A 27774-nucleotide genomic window follows, 5' to 3' on the forward strand; every position below is an offset into this window, starting at 1 on the left:
AGGGTAGTGTATAAAAATAAAAAAGTCATGTGACATTCGATAATTCTCTGTCTTTCTCCATCTGTCTCGTCTCATTGTGAGTCTCAGAGTGAAGCAATTTTTCAGCACAGTCATGCTAAGCCGTCTTTGCAGTAGAATAGGTGAAGGGAGAGTAAAAGAGCCTGAATAGCCGTGGACAGCTCAAGCATGTCACACATCACCTAATCATCCGTCTAAGCCAATCAGGTCCCATGACTGGCCTGACCATGACCTGACTGCATCCTGAGGTCTAAACCGTTACAGGAACAGGGAAGATAGAGAGGTAGTTGAGAGAAAGGGCTTGCGTACAGTAAACTTTGTCATCTTCAACTTTATATATGACTGACTTATGGCAGCTTGCATTTGTTTGATAATTTGGCATTTAATTTAGCTGTTCATCTTCTTTTTTTTAAAAATATTAGCTATTCACAATAAAAGCAATAACCTTTTTATACAAGCAGCACAGTGACATGTTGCTCTCTAGGTTATCATCTGAGACCAAAGTGTATGCAGGTAGCTTGGTCAGCAGGTACCATTCATTAATTGAGTAAAATAAATTAGCAAAAAGTTTATAGCAAAATACTGAAAAATTTTCAAAAAAAACCCAAGTTTTTTCCAAGTTGCTTGTTGCCTTTTCCCCCATGTTTTCAAAAGAAATCAAACCATTTTTCTCAGGATTCAGAGGTTTAAGTGCTTATGAAAGACACCTGAAGGCAGCACAAGAAAACTGATGTTACTCCAGGTGTTGAACGGTTAAACTACTGTTCAAAGAATTGCTCTAGAAATCTAATGGGTTCAGTGAAATATCTTGTTTCATTTCCTGTCTGTTAGCTTTCCCCTCAAGGGTCACTTCCAGGTCAACTTGCGTGGCTGCGCTCGTTTCCGTCTTTTAATCCAGCCCTCACGGCATTTGATGCTATACTTAATGCCACCGCACATGCAAATCAGGGGCAAAGACGACTGAGTCCAAGTAATTGATCTTCTTAACTACTCCCACTCAATTACAGTAGGTTAATGCAAGCCACTTCAGCATTGCTCATCCTAATGCTCAAATGCCATTCGCCGGTGTCCGTGTGCGAGGAGGACACGGGTGTGTAGGAAGGTGAGATTGCATGGGTGTGGGTCAGTGAAAACATTAATCACTTTCTCTCTGTGTCTGTGAATCCGTCTCTGTGCAAGTCCTTCCGCTCGGCAGCAGTTCGAAAGGGTTCACTTACTTCAAACTGTGGAGCAGTAGAAGATTAAGTGTCTCCTCTGAGACACTTAATATGTACCTAAATAAAGAATAGATGACCTACAAAGAATGATTGACCTTCAGCATGCATTTTTCCAAAATCATAATTATTCTTGTACCTGTGTCTGAAAAATTCTCCTATGCAAGTGACGCAATTTACCGCCAGTAAGCTTATAAACTGATCAAAATCATTATCTCATACTCTAATCTACTCTGCCACCTCTGGGGCTGACTTGGTGCCAAGGTATTCAGCAACAGGAACACAAGCAAAGGTCCTCTGATCGAGTGGCTTGGCACCACCGGATGAGCCTCAAATATGCTTGCCAAAATGTTCAGGGGCATGGAAGCGATGTGCGTCCTTACTGTGACTGCGCAGTCTTTCAGCTCGCTGCCAGGCCAAGCCCAGGTTGCTTCAGTTAGCTGCTAATAGGTTTAACCTAATCAGCAGCAACATTCATTTAGTGATAACACTTCTTCTGCTGAGCCATGACACCCCCTTGTCTCAATTTTGCCATCTGTCTTTATCCTTTTTTATCTCTTTTTCACCTAATAGAAAGAATTTCGTCCGACTATTTCAGGCAGTGCCACTCGCTTATGGACACTTTTTTTCCAGTGTGTCAGCGCCAGCTAGAGGCTAATGGATAGACTGTGGAAATGGCTGACCCCTGAACACTTCTGCAAAATCCTTGAGCTCCATCCCACTTTTATGTGATATTTGCTGAATTAGGCAAGTCTTAGAGGGCATAAAATGGCTGTCTCCAGACTGCACTGTGTAAATTTATGTAAGATAATCAGTGTGCTCTGCAATTTGATGTGGCTTGTGATTAGTATTCAGGGTGCCTTGTTTTCCTATCTTCATTTAGACTCTTCAATCTTTGTTCATTACATTTTAATAGGTTTTATATTGCTCAGGTCGTTGAGGACAAAAGAATGCAGATTTTTCAGTGCTCTGGATTTCAGCTGATTGTTGAGGTTATGCTGCGGTGCTATAGTGTGTAGAACAGCAACTCTCCACCTGTGTGGGTGGAGGCTCTGGGCTGAGCAGAGTTGAGCTGTGGAAAAAGGACATCAGCTAATCCCTGCAGTATTGTAAGGAGTTATATCTCTCCTCTGGTGCAAGGTAGAGGCACAGATAAAACATGGAGTGGTACTATAGAAGCAAAGAGTCCAAGGATGAGAGAGCATGTCTCACTCTGCAACAACAAGGCACACGTACTCATAACATGATGTCACAGTCAACATTTCACATATATTACACTGTAAAATATGTCAAGTTGACATTACTTTAAAAAAAAAAAAATCTAGGAAACCAATTGCCTTGAAAACGATAAGTTAATATAACTATTAATCCTAATTTATGTTTACTTTTTTTTATCTAATTGTTATATAAACTTAAAATGTAGTAATATTTACATAATTTTGTGAATTTGTTGCAACTTAAAAATGACAAATTTAAGTAAGTCAAAAACTCAGTCAGAACATCCAAGGTCAGATTTAATCTATTAAGGTCAATAAATTCTGGCCAAAGTAAAGAGCTGCAGTTGAAACGCAGCCTCATGCTGCTCTGACCTTACAGGATTATGCAGGATGTTCTTACCCATCCCTTTACTGAGCAGACGGCACAGGGAACCCTATAAAAGCATTGCAAATTTCACAAGAACAAACTGAACTTTTCCAAAAGCCTGTTTGCAGTTAGTTTTCTTTTATCACTGAAAGAAATAAATTATATTCTGAGACACACAGAGGGAATTTGAAACTTTTGCCGACAGGTGGAGCCAAAATCCTTTCATCCTTTTATCTATTGTAGATGGCTTCACACACACACACACACACACACACACACACACACACACACACACACACACACACACACACTACTCTCCTTCCAAAATAGATTTCTGGCCTAGTTATTTCCCCTTATTTAAATTTTTTCCTCATTTCATAATCTCTCCTGCAACATTGCATTCATTCTTTTGTCATTTTAGATTACCATGTTACCTTTTTTTGTCCTTATAAACAATACTGTGACATTTCTAATATGCATAAGAGGGCTCATTTTCATTCATGAACACTCCCATAGGGGCTTTTTTGCAAAGATGGACCCTTCATTAGATTATACTTCACACCTTTCACCATTCATTTATGCCTCGTTTTCTGAACTTAAATCAGACATCTATTATTATTCATATGATATATCATATCTGCCATAAACAACTAGCCATAACATGCTAATAAGGAGAAACAAAGTGATAGATTGACTGAGATTTCTATCTTGAGTCAGCATTTTTTGGCTGATGCTTTTGTATTTATATAAATTCTGAACATTTATCACGGTTTTCAGTGTATTAATAATTATAATAAAAGTTTACTCTTGAACATGCATGACTTTCTTCGATTCTGCTAACCTTTTTGTTTCCTCTCTGTGCTCTCTTTACAGATTTTAGCCATCATCTCGATCCTGTTCATCGTCCTCTCCACCATAGCTCTGTCTCTCAACACCTTACCAGAGCTTCAGGTCACAGACGAGTTTGGCAACGCCAACGACAACCCCCAGCTCGCCCACGTAGAGGCTGTGTGTATAGCCTGGTTCACCATGGAGTACCTCCTTCGCTTCCTCTCCTCTCCTAATAAGTGGAAGTTCTTTAAAGGCCCACTGAATGTCATTGACTTGCTGGCCATCCTGCCCTACTATGTCACCATTTTCCTAACTGAATCCAACAAGAGCGTCCTGCAGTTCCAAAATGTGCGCCGTGTAGTGCAGATATTCAGGATCATGAGAATATTGAGGATCCTGAAGTTGGCCAGGCACTCCACAGGGCTCCAGTCTCTAGGGTTTACTTTGAGAAGGAGCTACAATGAACTGGGGCTGCTTATTTTATTTCTTGCCATGGGCATCATGATATTTTCCAGCCTGGTGTTCTTTGCTGAAAAAGATGAAGATGCCACCAAATTCACAAGTATCCCTGCCTCATTCTGGTGGGCAACCATTACGATGACAACAGTGGGCTACGGTGACATTTACCCACAGACTTTACTTGGAAAAATTGTGGGTGGGCTCTGCTGTATTGCAGGAGTGCTGGTAATCGCCCTGCCCATCCCCATTATTGTCAACAACTTCTCTGAGTTCTACAAAGAGCAGAAGAGGCAGGAGAAGGCCATCAAGAGGAGGGAGGCACTGGAGAGAGCCAAGAGGAATGGCAGCATTGTGTCAATGAACCTAAAAGATGCCTTTGCCCGCAGTATGGAACTGATGGATGTAGTGGTGGAGAAAGGAGACAACAAAACTTCTCTGGACAACCACCTGTCACCGAGCCGCTGGGGCAGCTCCAGGCACGCCTCCTCAGAGACAAACCTGAAATCTCCAGATAAAAGAAACCTCGAGCCACAGAGCTCCCCTCACCGTATCACCATCACTACCACTGGAAGTCCCCAGCGGACAAACAGGACCCCGCAACACCTTAATGCACAGAAACTGGAGGAGATGTACAACCAGATGACCAAGTCACAGTCTTTCACTAACCTCAACACTACGAGCTCCATGAGCACTCTGAGCACAACCATGACTGCCCCCGTCTCTCCGAAGAAAAGCCACAGCCCTGATTTTACACTAAAAGAGGAGGTAGAGCTGGAGATGAAAGAGGTCCAACCTTCCTCACCAGATAACTTTGCGAGCTGCTCGGCAGACTTAAGAGAACAAGGTTCAGATAAAGAAGAGGAAGGGCCCTGTAAAATCAGACACCTCAGAGCACCACCCCCTCTGGATCTCAGCCAACTAAGGGCCATGGACGACAACTCTCCTGGCATCAAACTCAAAGACGGCCTCTATGAGTCCTACAACCCAGGTGATGGATCAGAGCTGCACATAGAGGAAGGGGAGAGCTTTAACAGTGCTGTGGATAATGTCCAGAGCCCCCCCATGGGTAACAACCCTCTTAAAATAAAGGGGTTGCAGGTCAACTTCACCAAGACCTCAGCTGAAGGCCCGCTAACACCACCCAGCACTACCTCTCCTGGAGACATCAGCTCCAGCATCCTGGAGGACGAGTCCCCGGAGGGAGAGACATCACCGCTCATCCCCAGCACAGAGAAGCTGCTTCCAGTCACAGAGGAGGAGACCTCGCCACTGTCCCCAAAGAGGCTTGTTGTAGACACCCCACCCGGCGATGAAGATCCAGCCACAGAGAACCACGAGGAGAAGCATCTGATGGAAGTGGCGGGTGCTGCACCTTTGTCACCCAAGACAGCAGCACAAAATTGTACCCAAGGTGTGGTCGGGGCAGGTGAGGAGGTCAAGGCTGACAGCAACCAAAGTGGACACAAAGTAGAGAACCACATGTTTACATCAGATATCCACCTGATACCCGGGGACGGCAGCCTCTCTCCGACCTGTGAAACCAGCATGTGACTGTAGGAGAAGCTCTGAGGGACAACAGACCCACTGCGACCTCAGCCTGGTGTGTGGGAGAGCTGGAGGAAAAGACAAACGATATTTTTGCATGGCATGACAAGTCCCTTTTACTTGTGTTGTTGTGTATTGCTGAAAAAGAAACTGTAGCGCTCCATGCAGATTTGAGAACGACTCTGGGGCAAACAGTGGGATCGAAGAGGAGGCTCACAAATAGCAGCAGAATTTCATTGACTTATGTAGACATTTCGGTCCTCCCAATGTACATAGTGACAGTCTCCTTTTTCTAGCAAAAGAAGGAAATGCACAGAGGGACTGATCTGTAAAAAGCATGCATTTAAAACAGACAGATATTTTACGGTGCTTAGTTTGCTGAAAGCGCTCCACTGTAAATACTAGGACATCTAAGGCAATGACAATGCACAGGATGGCATCGGGAAACTGTCACTGAAGGTACAAACATTTGTAATGTGAAAAGGGAGGGGTGGGGTGGGGTGGGGGGGGTTGAACTGAAAGCCCTCAGACGGGGTGTTGCATCGTAGCGACCTATAAAAAAAAACATATCATTACCTTTTGTGGAAATGCAAAGTGTTCCCATGACGACCCTGTAATGTTTTTTCGTGTGAAAAATGGTGTACGAAACTGTAATGTTGACATTGTTGCTTTTGGTTTTCATAACGACTGTTGAACTTTCAGTTGAGCATCCGATATTCAGTCTTTGATTTAAAGACAGCGGACAGGAAGGACACCTTAATTCTCCCTAATAACGCATACACCTGTAGTTGCCAAATGTAACCAGTAAGGACAGGAACTATCAGTAACTACCGCTACTGAAAATATTTATCACATGGTTTCAGAAGTTACAAGGTTTAACATATTTTATTCCTTGTTCATGCCTTTTGATTCCATCTGAATCACAGAAATTAATCTTATTTAATCTCCAACATCGGATATATACATCTAAAAGTAGTTTTAATAATAAAATATGAAATAAGTAGGTATAGATTGGTTGTAGGAAAAATTCTACAGTAGGTAAGTGAGATAAAACAGAGTTATGTATTCAGCACAGTAGATCTGGTCATTAATACACGTATAAGCTTTATCTATTTTGGCAATTCATAATGGATAGATTACCACAAAATATGACAATATTCCTTCTGATATCAATGGACCAAATCAAGCACACTGACAAGCTTTCATCTATCTCAGCTGCATAGTGACATATACGGTAATAACATGTATTTTGACAGTAGTTATATTTTTGTTTTCCTAATGGTTTGTTTACCTGCATTGTGTTCATTATCCTCTTCTCAGCGCCCTGATGTCATTATACTACTGCGAGTTTATCCCATCCTGCTGATAAGTTTAAGGCATCTTTTTTTTTGTATATCCGTAGTGTCTTGGACTGTAATTTATTGTGTTTTATTGTGAACAAAACTATTTTCAGTCAAACTTAAACCCAAAGGAGTTCTTTTCTCTCTTGTCTTCTTTCTCGCTTCTGTTTTACACTGACTGAAAATATCTGTTGTATGTTGCCTTTGATTCCAATTTTTTTGCTGGAATATTTGTTTATCATTTCAGCATGACACTTGGGATGAGTGTACTACAGTAGTGTTTGTGAAAGCCACACAAACCAGAATGGTACTGACATGAAGTATGTGGGTGAAATCAAAGTTTGTTTTATTGTTTTTTTCTTTCTGTTTCCTGATATTATCATGTTTTTTGTTCTCACAGAGAGGTGTGGATTGTGCAATACCGCATACTGCAATCTATGCAGGCCAAGAATTGTGGCACTTTATTTTCTGTCTATGGGATTTGTAAGTGTACAGGCAGAAATTACTTGTATTTTTCAAATGTTATATCTTTAATATGAGGCAAAACAGTATTACAACTACCAGAATCTCACAAACAATGCAAAGAGAATTTGACTTTTACTTTTTCGTATTATATGGCTGGCATCATGCTGTCTATGCCAGATATCAGTGGACCTCAAATTTGATTATCTGTGGGAATAGGGATCCAAATTGACCACTTTGGGCCTTTTATATTACTGTTAGATTTACATAATCTAACAAATGTATGTGGAAGATATTAAAATAATCTAATTTCAATGGCCACACACAAAGGATTTTATGTTTTTTGTGAATTAACGTTGAGAATGATTCTATTTTTTCTAAACCAAAATGGAGCACGACCACAATTTCCTGCCATATGGTGGTTGAAATGATGCGTGCCTTTTCATAACAATGCTGTTTATGAGAAGGTAGCAAGTCATTTTGCTTTGTTCATATAGCACTGTACAGAAAAATCTAATTTTATAGGAGAAATCAGGTCTTTATGTAATAGATACAAGTAATGTTATTGAGTTCTCAGGTTTTCTATAACTCTCTGATGTTCTGATTGGATAGATTCTCTGTTTTTTCTTTCACAGCTAATGTCAACTAGTTAACTTCTGTACTTTTTTGAAAAGGTGATGTTGTCAAATCCACATTGATGTCTTGGCTCCTGGAATAAGGAGCGGCAATATTTCTCCCTCCTCCTGGGTAATCTGTGTACCGCCATTCAGTATCCACCCCCATCAGTCTTCAGTGAGGCAGGAAGGAGCACAAACAAAAGGACAGAAGTTTGAATTGTTTAACTTGTTTGAGTTGAATATGGGCAGAAGGAGAGTGTCTAACGCCTGGGACACACTGTCTTTGTGAGCAGCACATGTGCGTTGCGGAATCTCGTTTTTTTTTGTTTTTTTTTTATCACCACCCATGTTAAAAGGTCAGAATAGCCACAATGCCCGCGTGAGCAGCACTGCTCAGGTGTGGAACATCTAGAGCAAAGATACTCTACTTGCCTTGCCCAGGGGCTACTTCTGCAAAATGACAGGAGGCCAGGGGCCAGTTAAAAACCTCTTAAGGGTCACAGAGGGGCTCGAGCCATCCCAGCTTACATTAGGCAAAAAGACGCGTACACCCTGGAGGGGTTGCCAGATTATCGCAGGGCTGACACATAAAGACATTCAAATTCACACCAAAAGCCAATTCAGAGTCAGCAATCAACCTGCATGTCCTTGGACTGTGTGAGGAAGCTGGAGAACCCGAAAAAGAAAAGAAAAAAGACACGCACAGCCCCCCCCCCCCCACCCAAGGTCACAAAAGTAAAAAGCAAATGCAGTCTGTCACCTTATTTGCAGTCAAACCCAGTGTGAATCGATTCATTTTCTTTGTGAATTGCAAAATGGTCAATTGGCTTCCTAGCACCCTGTTTCCGGCCAGATTTAGCCTAAGAGATGAGTATCTCTGTTCAAGAGAATAGAAGGCTCCCCAATTTTTCATGCAAAGTAAACAGTGAAATTGGTTTTGATAATCATATTGGCATTATACCACCTCTCAGTGCTGTCTCAATGTATATATATCTGTCACAGACACAAAGAAATACAATTATATCCATTTTACTCAAACTTTTGTTTCTCCAAAATAAAAGCCCTTTAACAGTGTTTCTTTTTCGACAGGATCCCATCAGATGTCGACAAACAAAGCATTTTAATGTGAAATATTTGCATGACTGTGTTGTTGACAGTGCAGTGGCTTGCAAGGCTCCATAAATGAGCTGGCTTTTACCTCGGAAATACAGTAGTTATAGCAGCAGGAAGCTCTGCAGCAGCGCTGCAGCAACAACACTGTCTCTGTGAACACCACAATCTTGCAGGCCACCGCAGTTCAGCAAGTGCTGCTCATGTCTACAGTGTGACCCAGGCGTAACTGACCGCAGTCAGGCAGGAAGAGATCCCTACTGTCACTGAACTGATACATCTGATTATTTCCCATGCTGACACCACTGAGTGCTCCAATCCCTACAGCTTCAGAAGCTCTAACCCCATGGCATGCCCTCAGGCACAGCGATCAATGGGTGAAAGGAAGGCCAGGATTAGGGAAGGCTTTGAGAGTTAAAAGGGGAGATAAACTGCAGTCCTCCGAAATGGTTCCATCACATCAGTTGTGGTCCATATTTCCTTTTGTCTGTGTACATACTGTATGCCCAGACCAACATGATTTAACTCTGTAATCAGAGATCCACATGAGAGCTCATGGAATTATCTTTGAAGTGAATGATCCCTCATTGGAAACAGGTTCTTTGGTACTCTCCAAAGTAGGTCAGCTGTTGTTGTTTGGGTTTTTTTCTTTATGAACGAAGGTTCGATGATAACCTTCCTGTTAAAGCTATTTTCTTTCTGTACCTGTATGTTCAATTTTACCTTCATCCCTTGTTTGTAGTGATCATGTCTCCGTGTTAGCCTCGAGTAATCCTTCATTTTGACAGGTAGGGTAGAGAAACAAGGGATTTTCGGATTGATCAGCTATATTCCCTTGGGATGATGTTTGTGTGGATACTGAAATTAATTCTGTGAGCTGACAGCAAAAGGACTGTGCTCTGTCTTACTGTCTCACAATGGCATTATCATGTGTGATACCGTACAGAGTGGAAAGGTTGTGTCTTTATTTTCTCTGAGAGAATGGGTATTGTCTGTGTCACTCATGCGTGCTTACCGAACCTTGCTCCCTAAAAATGCAACATTGTTTCTTCTTATGTCTCTGTGTATTCTGCCTCTTACAGTTTATGATTTTTTTTTTCTGTTGGGCTTTTGGAGAACATTATCATTAGACACATTCTGAGCTACAGACTGTTTTCTGTACAAAGCAACATCTTTGTATGCATGTAGTAGTCTAAACAATTATGTGACCACAGAACACTTTGTTATGGTACATGTATGTCAACATTTCTGTAGAGCATTGTTCCCCATTACGTCTATTAGCATATGCAGAATAACAAATAAATGTGTATATAACTCATGTTTGTGTGTCTGGTGTTCTCTACTCTACAAATGAGGTGTTGTTTAAATAGGCCACATCTGCATTTTCTGGATGCTTTTTTAATACTTAATAAGGGTCATTACACAATATGATACAGATATAGATATTGCATAGTTGTTTTTCATATCCAAAAATGCAGACAACTCAGCAACTGGCCGGACTGGCTAATAAATGATTTATCACTGTAGAAAAAATGTATTCCATTCTATTAGATGCAATTCATTAATCTCCATATTTCTCTTGTGTACTGCTGCCAAACAAATACTGAACATGAACAGCAAAACCAGAAGCTCTAAAAGAAAATAAAGATGTTGTGCATTATACTAATGTACTGGCCTATTCTCTTTGTAATGATTGTATCACATGGAGCTAGAATGACAGTATCTGTTACATCCATTGTGCCACACAGGATTATAATTACAGTATCCATTACTAAACAAGTGTCGATACGTAATAGGTGGATGAGGATGTTTGCGTGTTTTTTTTTGTTTTGTTTTGTTTTTTTTTAATACTCAAATCTTGTATTAGCTGTAATATGCACCCTATAAAGACAACAATGCAAGGTACCATCTGAAATGTCATGACATTTCTTTCTTCTTTTGTGTGAGGATTTCTTAAATCTTTACAGGTTTAAACACTGCAAACCAGGGACATTTTTAATTTGGATTCCTTAGGGAATATTTGTTGTTTATCAGATGAAGGGGTGGGTGCTACTTACTTTTCTTTTTTCTTTTTTTCAATCTTGACACTTCCAATGCTATAACTATGTTTCAGTTTCCTGTAAATGCATGACCGTCCCTTAGCTATGCATGATTCTTTCCTATGTAAATGATACATAGACTGGAATGAAGTGATGTTGATGAAATGTCAATATTTGAATTTTTTCAATGATTTCTACTTTTACAGTCTTTTTTTTTTCCTATGAAAAACTGTGTCATTTTAGAGATTAAAAAATATGTGCTTTTCAAACCTGCCAGATTTGAAGTACAGAGGGTATTTAACAATGATTTAAAAATCGTATGTGTTAGGTTATGCGATAGGCTACTCATCTGTATATAAGCTGTTTGTGTAGTTACTCCTCCTGGACGCCAGGGGACGCTGCGGGCTTTCAAGGGACGCCAAACTGGCACGGAAAAGAGCGCGCGCGGAAATCAAACAACTTCCCGTGAACAACGAGAAATGTTTCAAAACCAAAACCGAAAAAAAACAAAGAAACATGGAGCCCGAAAATAATAACTTAAGTGCTTCAGCTGCGAGTAATACCGATGGAAGCGTCAGTTTTTCCCATGTAACCACTGTTGCCAGAGGGTGGATGTTGGACTTTCTGTTTGTAAGCTTGTGTCGGCGTTTCAAGGAGGGCAAGCTGGATGAATTTGATGAAACGGTCTCAGCTTTCGAGGGTGAGTTATTCAAAGATAACGACGCATTTACTCAGTAGTTAGCTAAAGTTCACTACTTTATAAAGTATCCATAATTTTGTCAAGTTTTGTGGTATCGGGTAACGTTAGCGATAAAAGATTTTAAAATTCGTTAACTCGAGTTAGCTTCTTTGAATATTTCGCACAAACTGGCAAAACCTCGTGAAATGTAGCGTTAGCTTACTAACCTAACCAGACCACATAGATATTTTCAATAGGTCTATTTGTTAATATTTGTTGTTGTAGTTCATGTACGTTTTTACTGTTTCAGTGTAGTTATTTTTGCACTATTATCTGTAGTTTTAATAGGTTTTACGTAATGACGTTTAAAGTAAGCAAAAGTAAATAGATAGCTGAATGAAGTAAAGTGTAATGTGCAGTATTGTCAAAGTCTTAGGCCACCATTGATTTGTTGTTTTAGCAAAATTATGTGTGTGTGTATATATATATACATATATCGCTATCTTTATTAAGATTCAAAGAATACATAATACTGAGAACATGTACTGCATTAAAACACACACAATAAACAAATGAGAACAAAACAGCTTTTTCAGGATAAAGTCAACATTTAGTGTGAAACATGGAATCGTACAACCAAAATAATCAGTATTGAGTAAATACACCAGACGATTAGTAATGAAAAACTCATGTTGTCTGCCCAAGAGAGTTCAAGACATGCTAAGTGGAGAGGGAGGTCACAAAAAATACTTAAAACTTTAGCCTGTTCAAGTTGTTTTAATCTGAAATATTAGTTTTTTTTTAATGCTGTGTACATGTTGCCTGTATGTTTTAGTAAGATTATTGAGACTATTGAGAAATACATATGTTTAATCATTATAACCATAATAAAATAACAAAGTTTTTAAGGTGGCCTAAGATGTTTGCATTATAGTGTATTTGCTTATTGATATATGTGGTATGTGTGTATATATGCCTGTAAATGTTGATGGTTTCGTGTGTGTGTGTGTGTGTGTGTGTGTGTGTGTGTGTGTCTTAAAGCAATTATTCGTCCATCAGTTTATGAATTGTTAGCTTAAATATTTTTAATGTGGAATTTGAAAGGTTTGTCAATGACCTCAAAGAAATCCAAATAATATTCAAATGAAATGCAGTTAACTGTAAGCTAAAAAAAAGTATGGATCAAAGCTGTTTCCCTGAAATAATGTACAATATGAAGTGTTTGAAAAGAAGCAGTGCAAAAAACTGTGTTACAAGTAACAACTACATGTAAATTTTACTATTTTAAAGTGCAAGTCCATGAAAGAAGTCTTGGTGCTCCTCTTAAACTGACCTGAGGGGCAACAATAACCTGTAGGAAATGTTGATTTCCTCCAGCAAAACCATAACTCCATTAATTATTTAAATATAAATAATTAACAAGTTATCATGTTTGACCCCAGTACCTGTATTAGAATTTAGATACTTTAGATATTTAGAAAACAGATAAACCAAATTCATATCTTTGTAAAGTTTTTTAACACCTAGTGTGGCCACCACTCTTTTGTGATTTTGTGTATCTTTGCTTCTTTTTTAGCCATTTCTAAGAGTTCATCTCTGAAAGTAAAACTCCATGATGAGAAAACTATCATCTGTGCCTTCCTTGCAAGAGTCATGCATGGAAAACAACTGGGTAAGTAATTGCAGTCAGAAGCTGAATAATGCCTCCCTCTCAGACATCTTTCTACACATTGTCTCTGCGCAGTAATACTTTCTGGGTGTCTTTGAGTTGAAGTACTGCAGGGAGGTCAGAACCTATTGTGTCAACTGCAGCACAGATTAGACATTAGAAACTGTTATGACCTGCCACTGCTTCTCAGCACCAACAGCCTGTGATTATGAAGCCATTTGTCATTTTTGTCATTCATGCAAAAGCATATATGATACACATACTTAACTGGCCTGTGTTAAATGATCCTGTCTTGGACATGCCCCCAAAATACTGATAGAGCGTGTGTTTACTGTGTGTTTACAGCCTGAGGATTTTTTCATCAGTTAAAACTGATCTCTGCTGACATTAAAGCTCATGTAAAATGGCATAGGTATTAGAGAAATTGAGTTATTGCTTTGATAGCACAGTTTAGTATAACACCTGTAATATCAGAAAAGTAACAGGAAGAAGGGTTGCATGATACGAGGAAATATGCAGTAACGCTGAATATCGCGTCAGCAACTTGAGACAAACATATTAAAGATATGAAGATATTAAAGTGTTCTCATATCTGCCTTTCTGTTGATTTAGGCATATTGCTAAAATACAATAAATTGCTTGTTAAGTTAAAAAAAGAAATGATTTTTTTTCTTTTTTTTTTCAACAAATTGAACATTGAGATGAACACAAAAGTCGCCAATAAAAAGGGAGTGTAACATTGAGAAGGCCATTTTTTTCTAATATTCTGTTTCAACTACATCAAAAAAATGAATTCAGTGTTGAAGTGTATATTTGCACAAGTTGGAATCGCAATGACAATCTAAAGCCGTATATTGTGCAGCCCTAACTAGAAATTCATGGCTTTAAAATGTATCCTCTGTTTCTTTACGCTGCGTAAACTGAAACATAAAAATGTTAACACACTCATAAAAACATGTGATACGCTGTTTTTCTCCAGATGTCTTTTTTGAAGAGGATGACCATGTGACGCCTCTGATGTCTGCTTCTAAAATATGGTCAGACCTAGAGCACACTGTCGCAGACACAAGTTTGTTCAAAAGCATCACCATTCTTTTGCTCGTCCAGGTAATTACTCAAACTATTATGCATGTATGTACACAAGATCGGAGAATGTCCAGACTTTGCTCTAAATGTGTCCCACTGTGATTGAAAGATTTAAAAGTAATTTTTGAGAATCCTATTGTGTATCAGTTCAAGGAATAAGCAGTATTAAAGTCCTGATGATGCTTTGTCCTAATTTTGATGACGCATTTGCCCTCTTTCCAGTCTGTGGCTGTGTGCTTGGAGAAAGGTCAAAGATCTTCTGCCTCCGCTGCCCTCAAGTGGTTTGAGAATAACCATGAATTCCCACAAGTATGTACCTGCGTTAGTTCTCTTTGCTTTTTAAAAGCTCGGGGTCAGTACCAAAATAATATTGATTTAAATGCTTAACGACTTACATTATTCAACAGAACTTGAGGGTTAAGCTGTCGACTGTAGTGACACAGAGAGACACGTACCACCCGTTCCTCATGAGCTTCAGCTTCAGTCGTCTGCTGGATTCAGTGCAGTCTTACCTGGATGCTTACTTGGAGAAGAATCCCTCTGACTTCCTCCTCAAGGTACAGGACCTGAGCCAATGTGTTGGAGATCACAGCTAGGGCCGGGCAATATGGGCTGAAAATTATATTGCAATGTTGCATAAGCTATATCTTGATACACAATATATGAATCAATATTTTTAAATCTCCTCAGAAGCACTTAATTCATGCTAGAACTGTGAGACAGAATTTAACTTTTCACCTTTTTTTTTTTTAACCAAATCTCCCCTTTGATATGACAATCTTGTATGAATAACTAATGGTACTTTGAAAAAAATATGAACACAATTCCATTTTTGATCAATAGTCATTAGTATTGTACATTTAATGACAAAGTGGGTAAAGATATTAAAATAAGTTGACTGTCTGCTAAGTTTAGAAAAGTGCATTACTACACTGTAATGCACCCTTTAAAATCAAGAAGAAAAAAAATATGTGTAACAATATCTAATATCTAAGATAACATATAGTCTGATATCTCAAAATGATATAATATCTTTATATTACCCAGCCTTAATAACAGCCTGTGTCAGTGTGACACCAGGTCAACCCTTCCAAGTTTAGCCCAGTTCATAAAATGCAGAAATAAGTTTGACAGTAGACCCAATCCCCCTCTAACAGGAGCTTAACAGTGTCACAGTAGATACATTTTAAGCGTGTGTGTGAGTATTACTTTGATTTAATGTGTTTCAACATACATACATTTTGGTTTGGTAGATTTAGTTTGATCTTTTGAAAATTTCTTCAGAAAGGCAAAATACAAGTCTAAAGACCAAACATTCACAACAAAGACAAAGCTATTTCAGAACATTGCGTGGAAAAATTGCAGCAGTTTGAAGTGGCCCATCTCAGCTCAGCTCAAGCTGGCTGATGGTGTCACCTGCAACTCAGCATGTCAAGTCGCCAGCGGCTGGTTTAAGAACATCAACGGCCAATAAGCTTGTTGTGCAGTCAGCTGGTCACGTCAGTTGAAAACTGTCAGCAGACAGCGTGTTCCCGTGATGTGGCATTCTCTGTCAACAGACTCTGTCCCTGCTGATGTTATATCGCTCACACTCGTGCGGCTGTTAACATGTTGGAGTCGGACAGTGGGTTGCTTGCTTTATGTATGTATATGTTATTCGCATATACTCACCAAACAGCCCTTACTTGTACCTGAAAAGCTGGAAGTTAGAACAGAATTGCAGAGTTTTTGCCATGCAGATGAAAACACTACCGTCCAGTCGCACTGGTGTGAACTGGCAGGTATTCAGAACCCAGCACACTGCTAGTAGATCAAGTCTGAACTCTTCTAATGAATCTTTGGTCTCAACAAGGCTTTAGACTGTTATTTGGAAAATTGTTTTTCTCAGTATAAGAATTATTCGTCTGCTCATGATGAGAGTAAACATTTATGTACGGCTGGCCCTGCATGACTAATGCCAGTGTGAAGCTATAAACTATGACACAGCAAGCCGACATTCGGCTGTATTCCCATGTTGGCTGTTGTCGACTTCAGTTGGCTTTTTTTCTGCTGATTCAGCCTGTTGAAGCGGTGGCAGTCGTGGAACCCGTCGATAATCGAAATCACTCTGATTGGCCGTTCAGCTCAAGAAGCGAGAAGAGAAATGGAAGGGGGACGTAAACAAAGAGCCAAAGTTGAGAGGGAATGAGGTTGAAACAAAATGGTTATATGAGGTTAGATTGTTTTTCTTTAACCATTGAGCTCTTAACAGAAACGTTTCCTGATGGTTTGTGTTGTTGTTCGCTGGTGCACAGTAAATATGTTTTGTTCTATCAATATTTGGTTGTGTTGTCAATGTGCTAACTGGCTAAATAGCGTCATGACGTCCTTCTGGTTTCCGTTTGTGAATGACTATAAAGACAACTGCCATCTGATTGCGTGGAGAGGTATCCCCTCACGTAGGCACAGAATGTGCATGCTGGTTTGCAGTCGGTTTGGTGTGTTCCTGTGCAACTTTTTGGCCGGGATACAGCATGTGAGGCGACACAGCAGGGGCTTTCGTAGTCGCAAGTTCTTGGCATGGTGTATCACGCCTTAAGGATCAACATGGTATGGCTGAAAATAATAAATGAGAATAGCTGTGCAATAAATCATTCCCTCAGACATCAACCAAGAGGATTAGTCCCCTCCTTGATTACAAATGAAAAATATAGTTTGAGTGGTGATTCATGTGATGCTTTAAAAATTCACACCTGCATAACTAAATTTCTTTGAACATATAACATCTGTCTTTTGATACAAACAAGTATAAGGGGAATACGGTTTTGGTTATGTGATTTAATTGGCTGATGCATCGGGGGTCCAGTGTTTCGCTCCAGCTAACAGCGAGGTTTAACAAACAGCGGTCAATAAATTCTCTTGATCTTGTGTGCAGACCTGCTCAGCTGTGCTCTCAGTCTTCTGAGTAATGGCGCTTTGACCAACTGAAGGTGCTGATGTGACATTATCAGTCATAGCTAATTGACAATTTGTCATCAAAATTAGTTGGAAGGGCAAACGGCTACATACAGCAGAGTCCTCCTCAGGGTCCAACACAGCCGCTTATTCATGAAAGTTTCAAGAATGATTTACATAGAGGCCGCTGAGCAAGGTTAAACTTGGAAGGGTGTTTTAATGACAGGCCTCATTAGTTTTGCTATCACATTATAGCAATACTTAAGCCTGAAAGTTAATTGTTTTGGAAGCGTATGAAAAGGTAATATTTGGGAACATAATTTATGTTAGTCTGTCTGCCTCTTCATTTATCAGGAAGCCACAAAGGTGGTGCAGTCGTCACAGAACATTGAAGGTTTGGAGGACGTGGTGACGCAGGAGGAAAGCTCTCTGTCAGAGGGAGACAACAAATCACCAGAGGAGAGAAAGTAGGAAATAACCTTTAACACACATAGTTAAGTTAAATATATTCAATCCATTTCTCCTTTCTGCTTCACAATATACTTTACATTTATGTTGTCACAGGAAAAAGAACAACTCTCTGCATTTAAGGTTAGTAGAAGTGAAAGAACAAATAAAGTCTGCACACTAGTAGAAGTAGAAGTGTCTTGAAATGTCTGTTCAGTACCGTCTGGGTAAAAGTAGAATTGCAGCAAGCTGTGCAAAAACAAAAACATGTTCACTGTGTTACACTTCCACAGAACAAAGCGGAAACTACTGTCAACTAAAATTACAGATGTATGGCAAAATGATTCATGCAAGAAGCCTGTCATCTCTGTCCGAAGACTCTCCAGGCATGGTAAGTTTTATTTCTATGGCTTTCATATTTCTGTGAAAAACTAAATGTGTTTTTGCTTTTATCAGTGTAACAATAGTTTCCTATAAAATGTAACATTGTAACATTTCTGAGGGCAAACACAAATTAAAGAGAGAATTTAATGTCACCTTTCACCATCAGAGATAACTCAGATGACAGCTGGGACGTCAATGGACGCCTCGAAAATCCAAAAAACAAGAAAACCACCTCAGGTAAGCCAACCCGCACCTCATTCAAAGTCCAGATGATGAAAGCTATAGTTGGTAACTTGAATTTGAAAAATAATTTTTTGTCAAATTTGCAGAAACTGACTCCATCCACACAGTATTACTTTAAATGAGACAGACAGTCTGTGAAAAAATAATGTCCCTCCTCCTCGAAGTGCTTCAAAAAGTCCTGCAAAATGATTACGTTTACTCTGCCAGTTGGTGGTGCTTGATGTTGGTTTGACTATTTTTAACATGGCGGCCAGGTCATGACCTTCCCTGTTTTCTTGTTTTGTTTATTTATGGTGGATTCTTGCAATTTTCATTAGAAGCACCTTGAGAGAGGAGGAACATGATTTTATGTACATTTATTTATCTACAGTTTTGGGGGAAGAAAATACAACTGGACTATTATTCTCACCTTTATTTGAGCCGTTTAAAATGATGTAATGTTTCAATTATAGTAATGCAGTTTTTGTTTTTGTTCCTCTTTTAAGGGTCATTGTAGCTCATAATAATTCTGTGGTACCATCAAATAGCAATATTTTCTGAAACTGTTATATCTCAAATCTCATACTGCTCCAACCCTTTTGTGGAGACACTTCCAGAAAATATGACAAAACAGTTGATTAATTAAAGCTAACAACTGTAGCTTTAATCTCAAATCAAATGAATAAATAAACCATCAGTGAAATGCTACCTTTTGTTTGGGTGGTATTCCAGAAATTTAAATTCCTTATTTATTTATTTATTTATTTATTTAGAAATGGACATCCCAACTGGACAAATACCTCAAGGATGGAGTTAAACATCATGGCCAGGGGAAATGGTCTCGCATTTTAATGGATTATGACTTTGAAGGGCGCACTGGCACCATGCTCAAAGACCGCTGGAGAGTTCTCATGAGGGCACATGAAGTAGAGTGAAGAGGGAGCGCGCCTCTCTAATTTGTACACTGCAGCACTTTATCTGTAAGTAGCAATATTGAATTGACCCTTGTCAGCTAATGGCTTAATTGCAGAAGATGTTTCTTTGATTTGATTTGATTTGATTTGATTTATTTAGCGCATATTTTTTTATATATATACATAGATATACATTACAATAAAAGGAGACATGCATGGGAAACCTAGAAAACCCTCAAGGGGCTTGACAAGTGAGGTTTCCCATGAAACTATCAGTGCATACAGTCTCTTCGCATTGATAAGAAAAAAAAACAGTTGTAAAATTGTTTACAAAATATACATACATAAAGGCCATAATCTTTGTGTTATTCGTTTGTTGCTTGTCGTTTCTATAATAGAGTACATTTGATAGTTCGCAAAATCTGTAAGTGTGCCCCTCTTACTTGTATAGTGTAGCAGTTAAATCAGAATTAAACTTGGTATTTGCCACCTCACCCATTTAAGCCCTTTTGTCTGGGCCATTGGCTGAACTGTTCGTAGTGGTTCGTTGTGTTGTGTTGTGCTTTGCTGCTGCTCTGTTTGCATTTAAGAAAATTCACCACCAGAGGGCACTCAACACAGAACAATGAACGGGGTTTTGTTTGTGTTGCCTTTCTGATGGGGAATATTTCTTCTCCTTTTTTAATTTAAAAATAACAGTCAGCTCACAAATGTAAAATCATTTTAAAATTTTAAGGTACACTTTTTTTTTTTACAGAAAATTGTTTAAAAAACAAATACAACAGTGGCTTGTTACATTAAAATATGTAAAATCAATTTTGATACGTATGTAATGTGTCCTAAAAAAAGGTGAAATACTGTGAAAGTTACAACTGTGTCTTTACGTAGTGTGCTTCAAAGTTACGCAAAACAATGGGAATGTACATGGTGATTTCCACATGCTTTTATATCAGTGTGTTGCATATTTATTAGAGACAAAATTAAATTTCACCAACATCAAGTCTTTAGTCTTTCCTTAGTGTTGAAAGCGTGCAGTATTGAGGCATCTGAGCGGATACTTCAGTCTTTCTGAAGAGGGGAGCTTTGAAATGTTATTGTAGAAACAGGATGTTCTGTGGTGCTTTGTTTGGATCAGATGAAGATGAAGCTGTGTTGTGGCGGACAGTTGCACTGCTGGGTTTTCTGGATCTTCTTCCATGTCCCGCTGCACTGATGGTTCCCCACCGCCTGCCAGTGGAGCAGAGCTTCTCTGCAACACAGTCACAGCCCCGTGTTTATGGTAGTTCACACCACATGCATAGTTTTACTGACATTCACAGTAGTACAAAAGTTGAGATTTTATCACTTGATTCTAAATGTTAAAAGGAAACGTATGTATATTTTTTTAACCAAGACCCTATTTTTCGATGTTTTTGTGTCGACGTGACTAATAGAGACACTACTTTTGAAATTGGTCCAGTTTTGAGAGAGACTGCTCCAGCTTCAGTGGCAAAACAGCCTGCAATGTAATCTCTGCAGACAATTGTGCACCTCATCCATTAAAAGTGTTTGTTTTTGCCGCTGACAGGCTCAGGTTATTATTAGAAGTGTCTGACAACATGATGGAAAAGACTCTACAGAAGAAAGAAATATTTTTCCTTTCACTTATGCTGCCTGTTTTTAACAAAGTCTTACTCAAGGAGAAGTATCGTTTTGAAATCTCACAGACTTTTCACATTATAGAAATTAGTTAAATATTCAGTAATGACATTAAAAATCTTTTAGATAACGCTACAGGGTTTCTGCAAATCCTTAAAAGGTCTTAAAGAACATTGAGTTTATTTATCTAAAAATAAAACCTTTATGGTATTATATTGATTTAAATTAATATTTCAAAAGTCTAAAAAAATGCTCAGATTTGTGAAGTAGGATTTTTTTCTGATATTGCTTTGTAAAATCTCAGCACCTTTTCTTGTTGTAGTTGTTATAAAATTGATAAATTAATTTTCTTAAGTGGTGGAATCTCACATGCACATTGATAAATGCAAAATTGTACAGAAAACAGGCCAGAAATTTCCCATTTCTTTTGGTAAACCAAATAGATAATAGATGATACATATGTTCATTGTCCTTCATGTTTTCACTAAAAAGGGTTGTTTTTCCATCAGTTAACATAGATAATCTAACTTTTTCACTGGAGAAAAACAGTCACATTTTATCTTACATTAACATCTGGGTAGCCTTAAGCTGTAGGACCCCTGCACTAACTCCTCTCTAGCTCTCACTAATGTTTCCATTTTTGTTTTTCCTGCAACAAATTACCTCTCGTGAGATTTCAGAATGAAACTTTGCGTTGAGCGAGACTTGGTCACAGTAACAAACATTTCATTGCTTTGTACGTCCTCTCCATTGTGTTATCAAACACTTCAGATGATCAGATCAGTGGCAAAAACAACCACCTTTAGTGGACGTGAACTGACGGAGCACAGCTGCCCATGGGGATTAGCAGCCTGTTTCGCAGTGCTCTTACTCGATACTGGACCAATTTTAAAGCTTTTTGTCTACATTAGTGACTTGGACACAGACACAAGGGAAAAAGGGTTCAGGTTAAAAAAAAAAAAAATGGAATCAATATAATGGCAAAATTAGTAGAAAAAATGAAACGTAAAATGCTGTTCTATCAAATCAGTAATCCAGGTTTGTGTAAACCTGACAGACCACACATATAAAGGTTCATAGCTTCATACTTGTCTGATTCCTGACCGTCTCCTTGGCAGCTGCCGCTATTGTTTCGCATTGCAGGAGGTTCGCACGCCACACACACTTTAAAGCCCTCTGTAATGTAGCGCATCCAGTGTGTGTGTGGCCGGTTCTGCACTGTACAGTGGGGCGTCCGGAACTCCAGTTTGAACTCCACACAGAACCTGAGAGGAGTGGGAGCACGGTCACGAGGGTCACAGTCATTCCTGGGATATCAGGACTAATGAATAAAGTAAAATGTACATGATAGGAGGACATCAACACCAAGTTAGTGACTGGCACAGGGACAATTTGCTTCACCAGTCAATGCAGTCTGGACAGGCCCCTTATAAAATGGGCACAGCAATAATTCAGTCAATGGGAAACCCGTAAGCTGCACACAGTAACTCACCCAGTGTTTGTATGCACTGGACTCTGAGATTACTAACTGCATGCCCCTCACTCATCAGTGTATCCTGTTTTACTCAGGTTGGGTGTCTCTAAATAACTATGCAGACTTTTTCATTGGCATTCTGCAGAAAGACTTAAAGCTGCACTCATTGGTCCCTCTTGGCCAATTCACAGCAGTTGCGGGACTTCTGTATTTTAGCTTCTACATGTCAATGACAGGGTGTATCTCAGGTGACGTTTTAATATTTCTCGTTTTTATGGTTCACAAGACTTTTTAGTCCTTCCCTGTAGTAACTTTATTTTCTATTCTTTGTGTGTATTTTATTGTTTTTTTTGGAGTTGTATAGTTTGATTTTGTATTTTTTGTTCTTTGTTTGTAACTTATGTTGCTGACTGTCTCTGCCAGGGCACTCTTTAAAAAACAAAGATTTTTCAATCTCAAGAGGCTTTTTCTGGTTAAATAGGAAATCCTGACATCTAGACCTTTTGTGTATGAGCTTTTCATGTGACAGTCCTTATTATAGTCTGTGTATTACATTTCAAAGGGTTGTGGGCAGTCTCTCAACATTGTCTATATTTAAAGGTTTGTAGACAGACATCCAGGTGAGCAAACAGCTGCTGGTGGCTCACGCTCATGGAGAAAATGTTGGGCTGTTATCTTTTTTTCAGAGTGGATTGGGTTACACAGCATAATGCAAAAATGGGGTTAACTTCTGGCAGCGTTCATGAACTTTTCAACTCTCGAATTGAAAGATACCTGAGGTCGTATGCAGTTTCGGTGTGCTTAGGGTGACTTCAAATGATAATGATGTGAAACCTACCCAGGGTTCAGGGGGTTTCCATAGTGGTCATGTTTTGGCCTTCCTTTGCCAAACTCCATGCTGGTGATGTAAGCGGGACCTTATAGGAGACACCAATTTAATATTCTATTAAGTTCAGTTATAGCCCAATCAGGGTGCAAAATTAAGGAAAAAATGCATAAAAAGTCAAATACAAGCAGTAAGCAGTAATTGATCATGCATTTGTGTACCAGAGTTGAGTCCACAGTGGGCGCCCTGGTGGTCTCTGTACTCCCTGCAGCCGCTCCTTTGCTCAAGGCTGGGACAGGGCTCTCCACTGTTACTGGGCTGCTGCTCTACGTGACGCACACGGACTCGCACTGAGGGTTGGCAGGGCTTGGCACAGCCACTCCAAAAGCTCCAGTTGCTCACAGCACAGTCCCGGGCTGCATGTTGGTACCCATATTGTTGGAGAAAGCTTATTACAGGATATCCTCTGCAGTAGCAAACAATCAAACTACTTTGAAACTCACAGATGCTGGACCTTACACCGATTCCTTAAAGGTCCCATTTTATGCTCATATTCAGATTTATACTTGTATTTTGGGTGTCTATCAGAACATGTTTATATGCTTTAATGTTCAAAAACACACATTATGTTTCACATAATATCTGCCTGAATATACCTCTATTCACCCTCTTTCTGAAACACTTTTGACATATAAAACATTCCAACAAGGAAATTCCCATTTAAATGTTTATGTCAAGTTTGAAAGGGTTTATAGAGCAAATCACACTAATAGCAGCAGCGGCTGCTATTAAACTTATTTTAGCCACATTAAAAAAAAATCAATTTATGGCTATATAGACTGATCTGAGCCCGACCGACAACAGAAACCTGATGTAAAAAAAAACAAATTGTATTGTAAAATAGGCCTATATTATATTACATTTTGTATATTATAAAATTAAAACATTTTTTATATTAAAACATGTATCACAAGCTAAGAGCTGGCATTTTTCCTGGCACCGCTTCTCCTTCCATCCACTCTCCTCTGCATGTTAGGTACATCTCTCCCACTGCTAAGGAGGCAGAAGCAAATATTGCCCAAGTCGCCTTGCAGCCCCCCTTTCTTTTTTTCCCCATTAAACGTCCTTCCCAATTGCGTGCTCTCTCTTTCCCCCTCTTTTCTACGGTTAATTACAGCCCGGTGGGTCGGGTTAGGCCCACTTGGATTCGGGCAGAGAATCAGAGCTCTAGAGGCTGGTGGCTTTGAAAATATTCTAAATATAGTTTACACTGAACTTGCCTTTTTTAGGTGGCTTAAAACTAAACAAATGACGCAGCGTCTGCTCAGTGCCGTTTAATTTTATGAACAAAACGCAATGATTTTCTACCTGGAAGTTACTGTAAATAAATATTGTGATTCAGTCTATATAGTAGCCTATAGTTGTGACATCACAGATTGACAGTAATCGTGACAGCTCGTTTTAAAGGCACAGTTTCTGAATACAGACTCCGTGCATTTGTGTGTTGATCGAGCATTTTGATACTTTCACAGTATGCATTTAAAATCTGCTTTTTATCAAATAAGACATAGAAATCGGGCTTTTTACAATATGCAACCTTTAAGTTGCCTGTGTGTGCAGAGGTGACACCTGAGTCACAGCAACAGTAAAATCCTGCAGCGCTCTTGCAGACTGCATAATTACAATTTTCCTGTACATCAGTGTAATTGAGCTAAATATCCAGGAAATAACTAAAGATCAATGAAGCATTGATTGTGACTTGTAGCATTAGTGTTTCCTGCTCGACTACAAATGGTTTCAGAGCATGCCAAGTGAGCAACCCACTCAATCTCCAGGTCCTGTGATTTTTCTTTTCAGTTGCTCTCTGTGCTCGATGATCAAGCATGCAGATTTAGTCACTACCGGCCTATCACACATATTAGGTACGCTCGACTTGTTTGACTGGAACTGTAATTGCTACAACTGATTGACAGAATCACATTCTTCAAATATTTGTACTAATTCCATTATGTGGGCCAGTCCGCTGAAATGAGGTTAGACCCAGAGCCGTGTGGGTTATTTGGTGAACAAATCATTGCATTTTGTGATGCAGCAGCCAAGGCACAAACGTTGACATTTTTTTTGTGCATTGCACAAGTTAGAAGGTGGAGATGAATGTGTGCAAACAGTTTCACATGCTTTGGGTGCATTTGGAGCATATCCTCCTCTGCAACTCTGTCATCAGAAACAGTATGCGATAAGCAACCAAAGCACTGAAAATAATCTTTCCTCTTCAGCTATCTTTATCTTTTATCTGATAATCGCTCTTCAGCAAGAGTTCAGGTTATCTCATGCAACAGGTTATCTCCCACTGGGAGCCTATAGTCAAGGTGTGTGCATGACATTTTTGTATTATCTGTACTTTATTGGAGTAGAATTGTTTTGGAAACGTATTACTTTGACAATTACGTTTGAAAGATAAATACTGTATTTTTTACTGCACTTCATTCCTATGAAGGCTCTAGTTATTTGTTACATTTGCTTTTAAGTCATTCATTCATTTTTCATTTATTTCCTTTTCTGAAATGCAACATTCCATAAACCCACAACAAAGTGCCTGCACTGGCAACACAAGTTCACACTTGGACTTAAAAATTGTGTGGATGTTCCCCCAAAATTATTCTACAAGTTATTTTTTATGAACTTTTGCCATTTTTAGTAAGATTTTTCTATCTATCCGAGTTGCTGTTGAACAGTTGTAAAGCTATAAAAGCGTATTGTGATATTTTGTTTGTTTGATTTTTTAAAAAAAGTACTTTGAATACTTGTGGGTTTTTTTTAAAGCAAGTATTACAGTACTCTAACTTAAGTAATAACTTGACCCAGCATCTTTCACTTGTTTTGGAGTAATATTTGACCAGGAGTATCTATACTTTGAGTCAAGTAAGACAGCTGTGTAGTTTGTCCACCACTTTCATCCCTCACCTGGGCACTCTGTCAAGTAGTCGAAGCAGCAGTCCTTGGTCCTGACGCAACCCTCGTCGCAGTAGCATGTCCCATACACTCGGTCCATCCTCCAGTCAGTTGTTTGACAGCTCAGGTCTCGGCCCCGGCAGCATTTTCCCGAACAACCCGCAGACACCAAGTTTTCCAGAGTGGAAACCACCAGAAGCAAACAGGCAAACTCCACAGAGGATCCCATCATGAGGGGGTCAGTCCAGACCCCTGGAGTGAAGTACCAGCCTCTTAGTTGCACCAATATGAAGCTCACCACTCCAATTTCTTAATTGTTTCTCCCTGATTCTACTCTACGTCTGTCACGCTCATGACCGTGAGAGGACGAGGTTGGAATACCAGCCCAGCCCAGGCTGTGCTCTGCCACAGGAGCCCTTGTGACCTGGAATTCCTGTGTCCGTCTCCTGTGTCCAGCCCCTCTGTTTCCCTCCAGAAACAGGTCTGTAGAGCAACCTATAGCACAAAATGACTCACTCCAACTCTGATCACACTGCCATGCCTCTCATATTGTGTGTCCTCGTCTCCCTCAGAGCTGGTTTCTCTCTCCCAGCTGAGCACCTCCCTCCAGACGATCGCACACGGGAGGAGACAATGAGGGCAAGGGAGGGGTGAGCTGCCTCCTGCTTATGTTCTCTCTCTCTTCTCCCTGCTTTGTCACCTGTTATTGTTGTTTACTGTTTTTCTTTCTTGCCTTCTCCTAGTAGATTTACCGTGACCCTGATGCCAGTCTCGCTCAACCACTTTCTGCCACCCCAGACCTCCGAGTCCCAAAAGAAAGAGAGGAATGTGAGTAGTTGGCAGGTCTCCAGACAATTGTGCCAGGGGGCCCGCTGAGTGTTGTAAAGCCAGCCTTTGATTCTCACCTCTCTCTTTTTCTTATTCTCTTTCAGGTTACTGTAATCCACCAGAAATCCCAAGACATCTTTGTTATACTTTACAACCTTATTTGACAAGGTAATGGAGTAATCTGCTGTTTTATTAAGCTGTTTACACTTTGGGAAACAGGCTTATTTGTTGTCTTGCCACAAGTTTAGTACCTCTGATATCTGTAGACTAGTGCTGCATTCACATGCTCCTTGGATGGTCCTGTTTCCCAGTTAGGGAGGTAATTCTTCCAACTTCAGTGTGTTGTTGCTTTGACTGCACCTGGATAAGAAACTATCCACCATATGACCCCCGTAAAACTATAATCCGTTGTTTTACACTTCATTTTTCATACATATTTATCAAATAACATGTTCATTAGCTTTAGACGTTTTTGTTGGGAATTATTTTTTTTTACCTTGAG

The 27774-nt window shown here is 39.5% G+C and overlaps 3 protein-coding genes across 4 annotated transcripts in view; 2 read left to right on the forward strand and 1 right to left on the reverse strand.

Annotated features, from left to right (window-relative positions):
* The window catches only part of kcnb2b (potassium voltage-gated channel subfamily B member 2b), a 94386-nt gene extending 88729 nt beyond the window's left edge, over window positions 1–5657 (forward strand). For both annotated transcript variants that reach the window (XM_042510585.1, XM_042510584.1), the window contains exon 3: window positions 3690–5657. In XM_042510585.1, the coding sequence (XP_042366519.1) occupies window positions 3690–5657 (1968 nt within the window). The remainder of the gene's footprint in view (window positions 1–3689) is intronic.
* A 6046-nt stretch (window positions 5658–11703) lies between these two features.
* terf1 (telomeric repeat binding factor (NIMA-interacting) 1) lies at window positions 11704–19712 on the forward strand. The gene is made up of 10 exons (XM_042510529.1): window positions 11704–11919; window positions 13475–13570; window positions 14547–14674; window positions 14876–14962; window positions 15061–15210; window positions 17942–18054; window positions 18152–18178; window positions 18328–18425; window positions 18585–18655; window positions 19414–19712. The coding sequence occupies exons 1-10, from the start codon at window positions 11736–11738 to the stop codon at window positions 19573–19575; spliced, it is 1116 nt and encodes a 371-aa protein (XP_042366463.1). The 5' UTR covers window positions 11704–11735; the 3' UTR covers window positions 19576–19712.
* A 633-nt stretch (window positions 19713–20345) lies between these two features.
* On the reverse strand, window positions 20346–26676 carry LOC121960702 (somatomedin-B and thrombospondin type-1 domain-containing protein). Its single transcript, XM_042510530.1, has 5 exons — window positions 26457–26676; window positions 23714–23908; window positions 23505–23583; window positions 22281–22457; window positions 20346–20803 (listed from the first exon to the last, which is right to left on the reverse strand). The coding sequence occupies exons 1-5, from the start codon at window positions 26674–26676 to the stop codon at window positions 20686–20688; spliced, it is 789 nt and encodes a 262-aa protein (XP_042366464.1). The 3' UTR covers window positions 20346–20685.
* Between the last annotated feature and the right edge of the window lie 1098 nt (window positions 26677–27774).

Source organism: Plectropomus leopardus, chromosome 21 (genome assembly GCF_008729295.1).
Source record: "Plectropomus leopardus isolate mb chromosome 21, YSFRI_Pleo_2.0, whole genome shotgun sequence".
Taxonomy (NCBI): Eukaryota; Metazoa; Chordata; class Actinopteri; order Perciformes; family Serranidae; genus Plectropomus; species Plectropomus leopardus.

Coding starts and splice junctions, on each gene's coding strand:
- terf1 (XM_042510529.1), top strand. CDS start 11,736: ATGGAGCCCGAAAATAATAACTTAAGTGCTTCAGCTGCGAGTAATACC. Junction 15,211..17,941: donor CCTCTGACTTCCTCCTCAAG/GTACAGGACCTG, acceptor TTCATTTATCAG/GAAGCCACAAAGGTGGTGCA. Junction 18,426..18,584: donor CCGAAGACTCTCCAGGCATG/GTAAGTTTTATT, acceptor TTTCACCATCAG/AGATAACTCAGATGACAGCT.
- LOC121960702 (XM_042510530.1), bottom strand. CDS start 26,676: ATGATGGGATCCTCTGTGGAGTTTGCCTGTTTGCTTCTGGTGGTTTCC. Junction 23,909..26,456: donor CTACTTGACAGAGTGCCCAG/GTGAGGGATGAA, acceptor ACCAACATGCAG/CCCGGGACTGTGCTGTGAGC. Junction 22,458..23,504: donor GGAAACCCCCTGAACCCTGG/GTAGGTTTCACA, acceptor CACTCCTCTCAG/GTTCTGTGTGGAGTTCAAAC.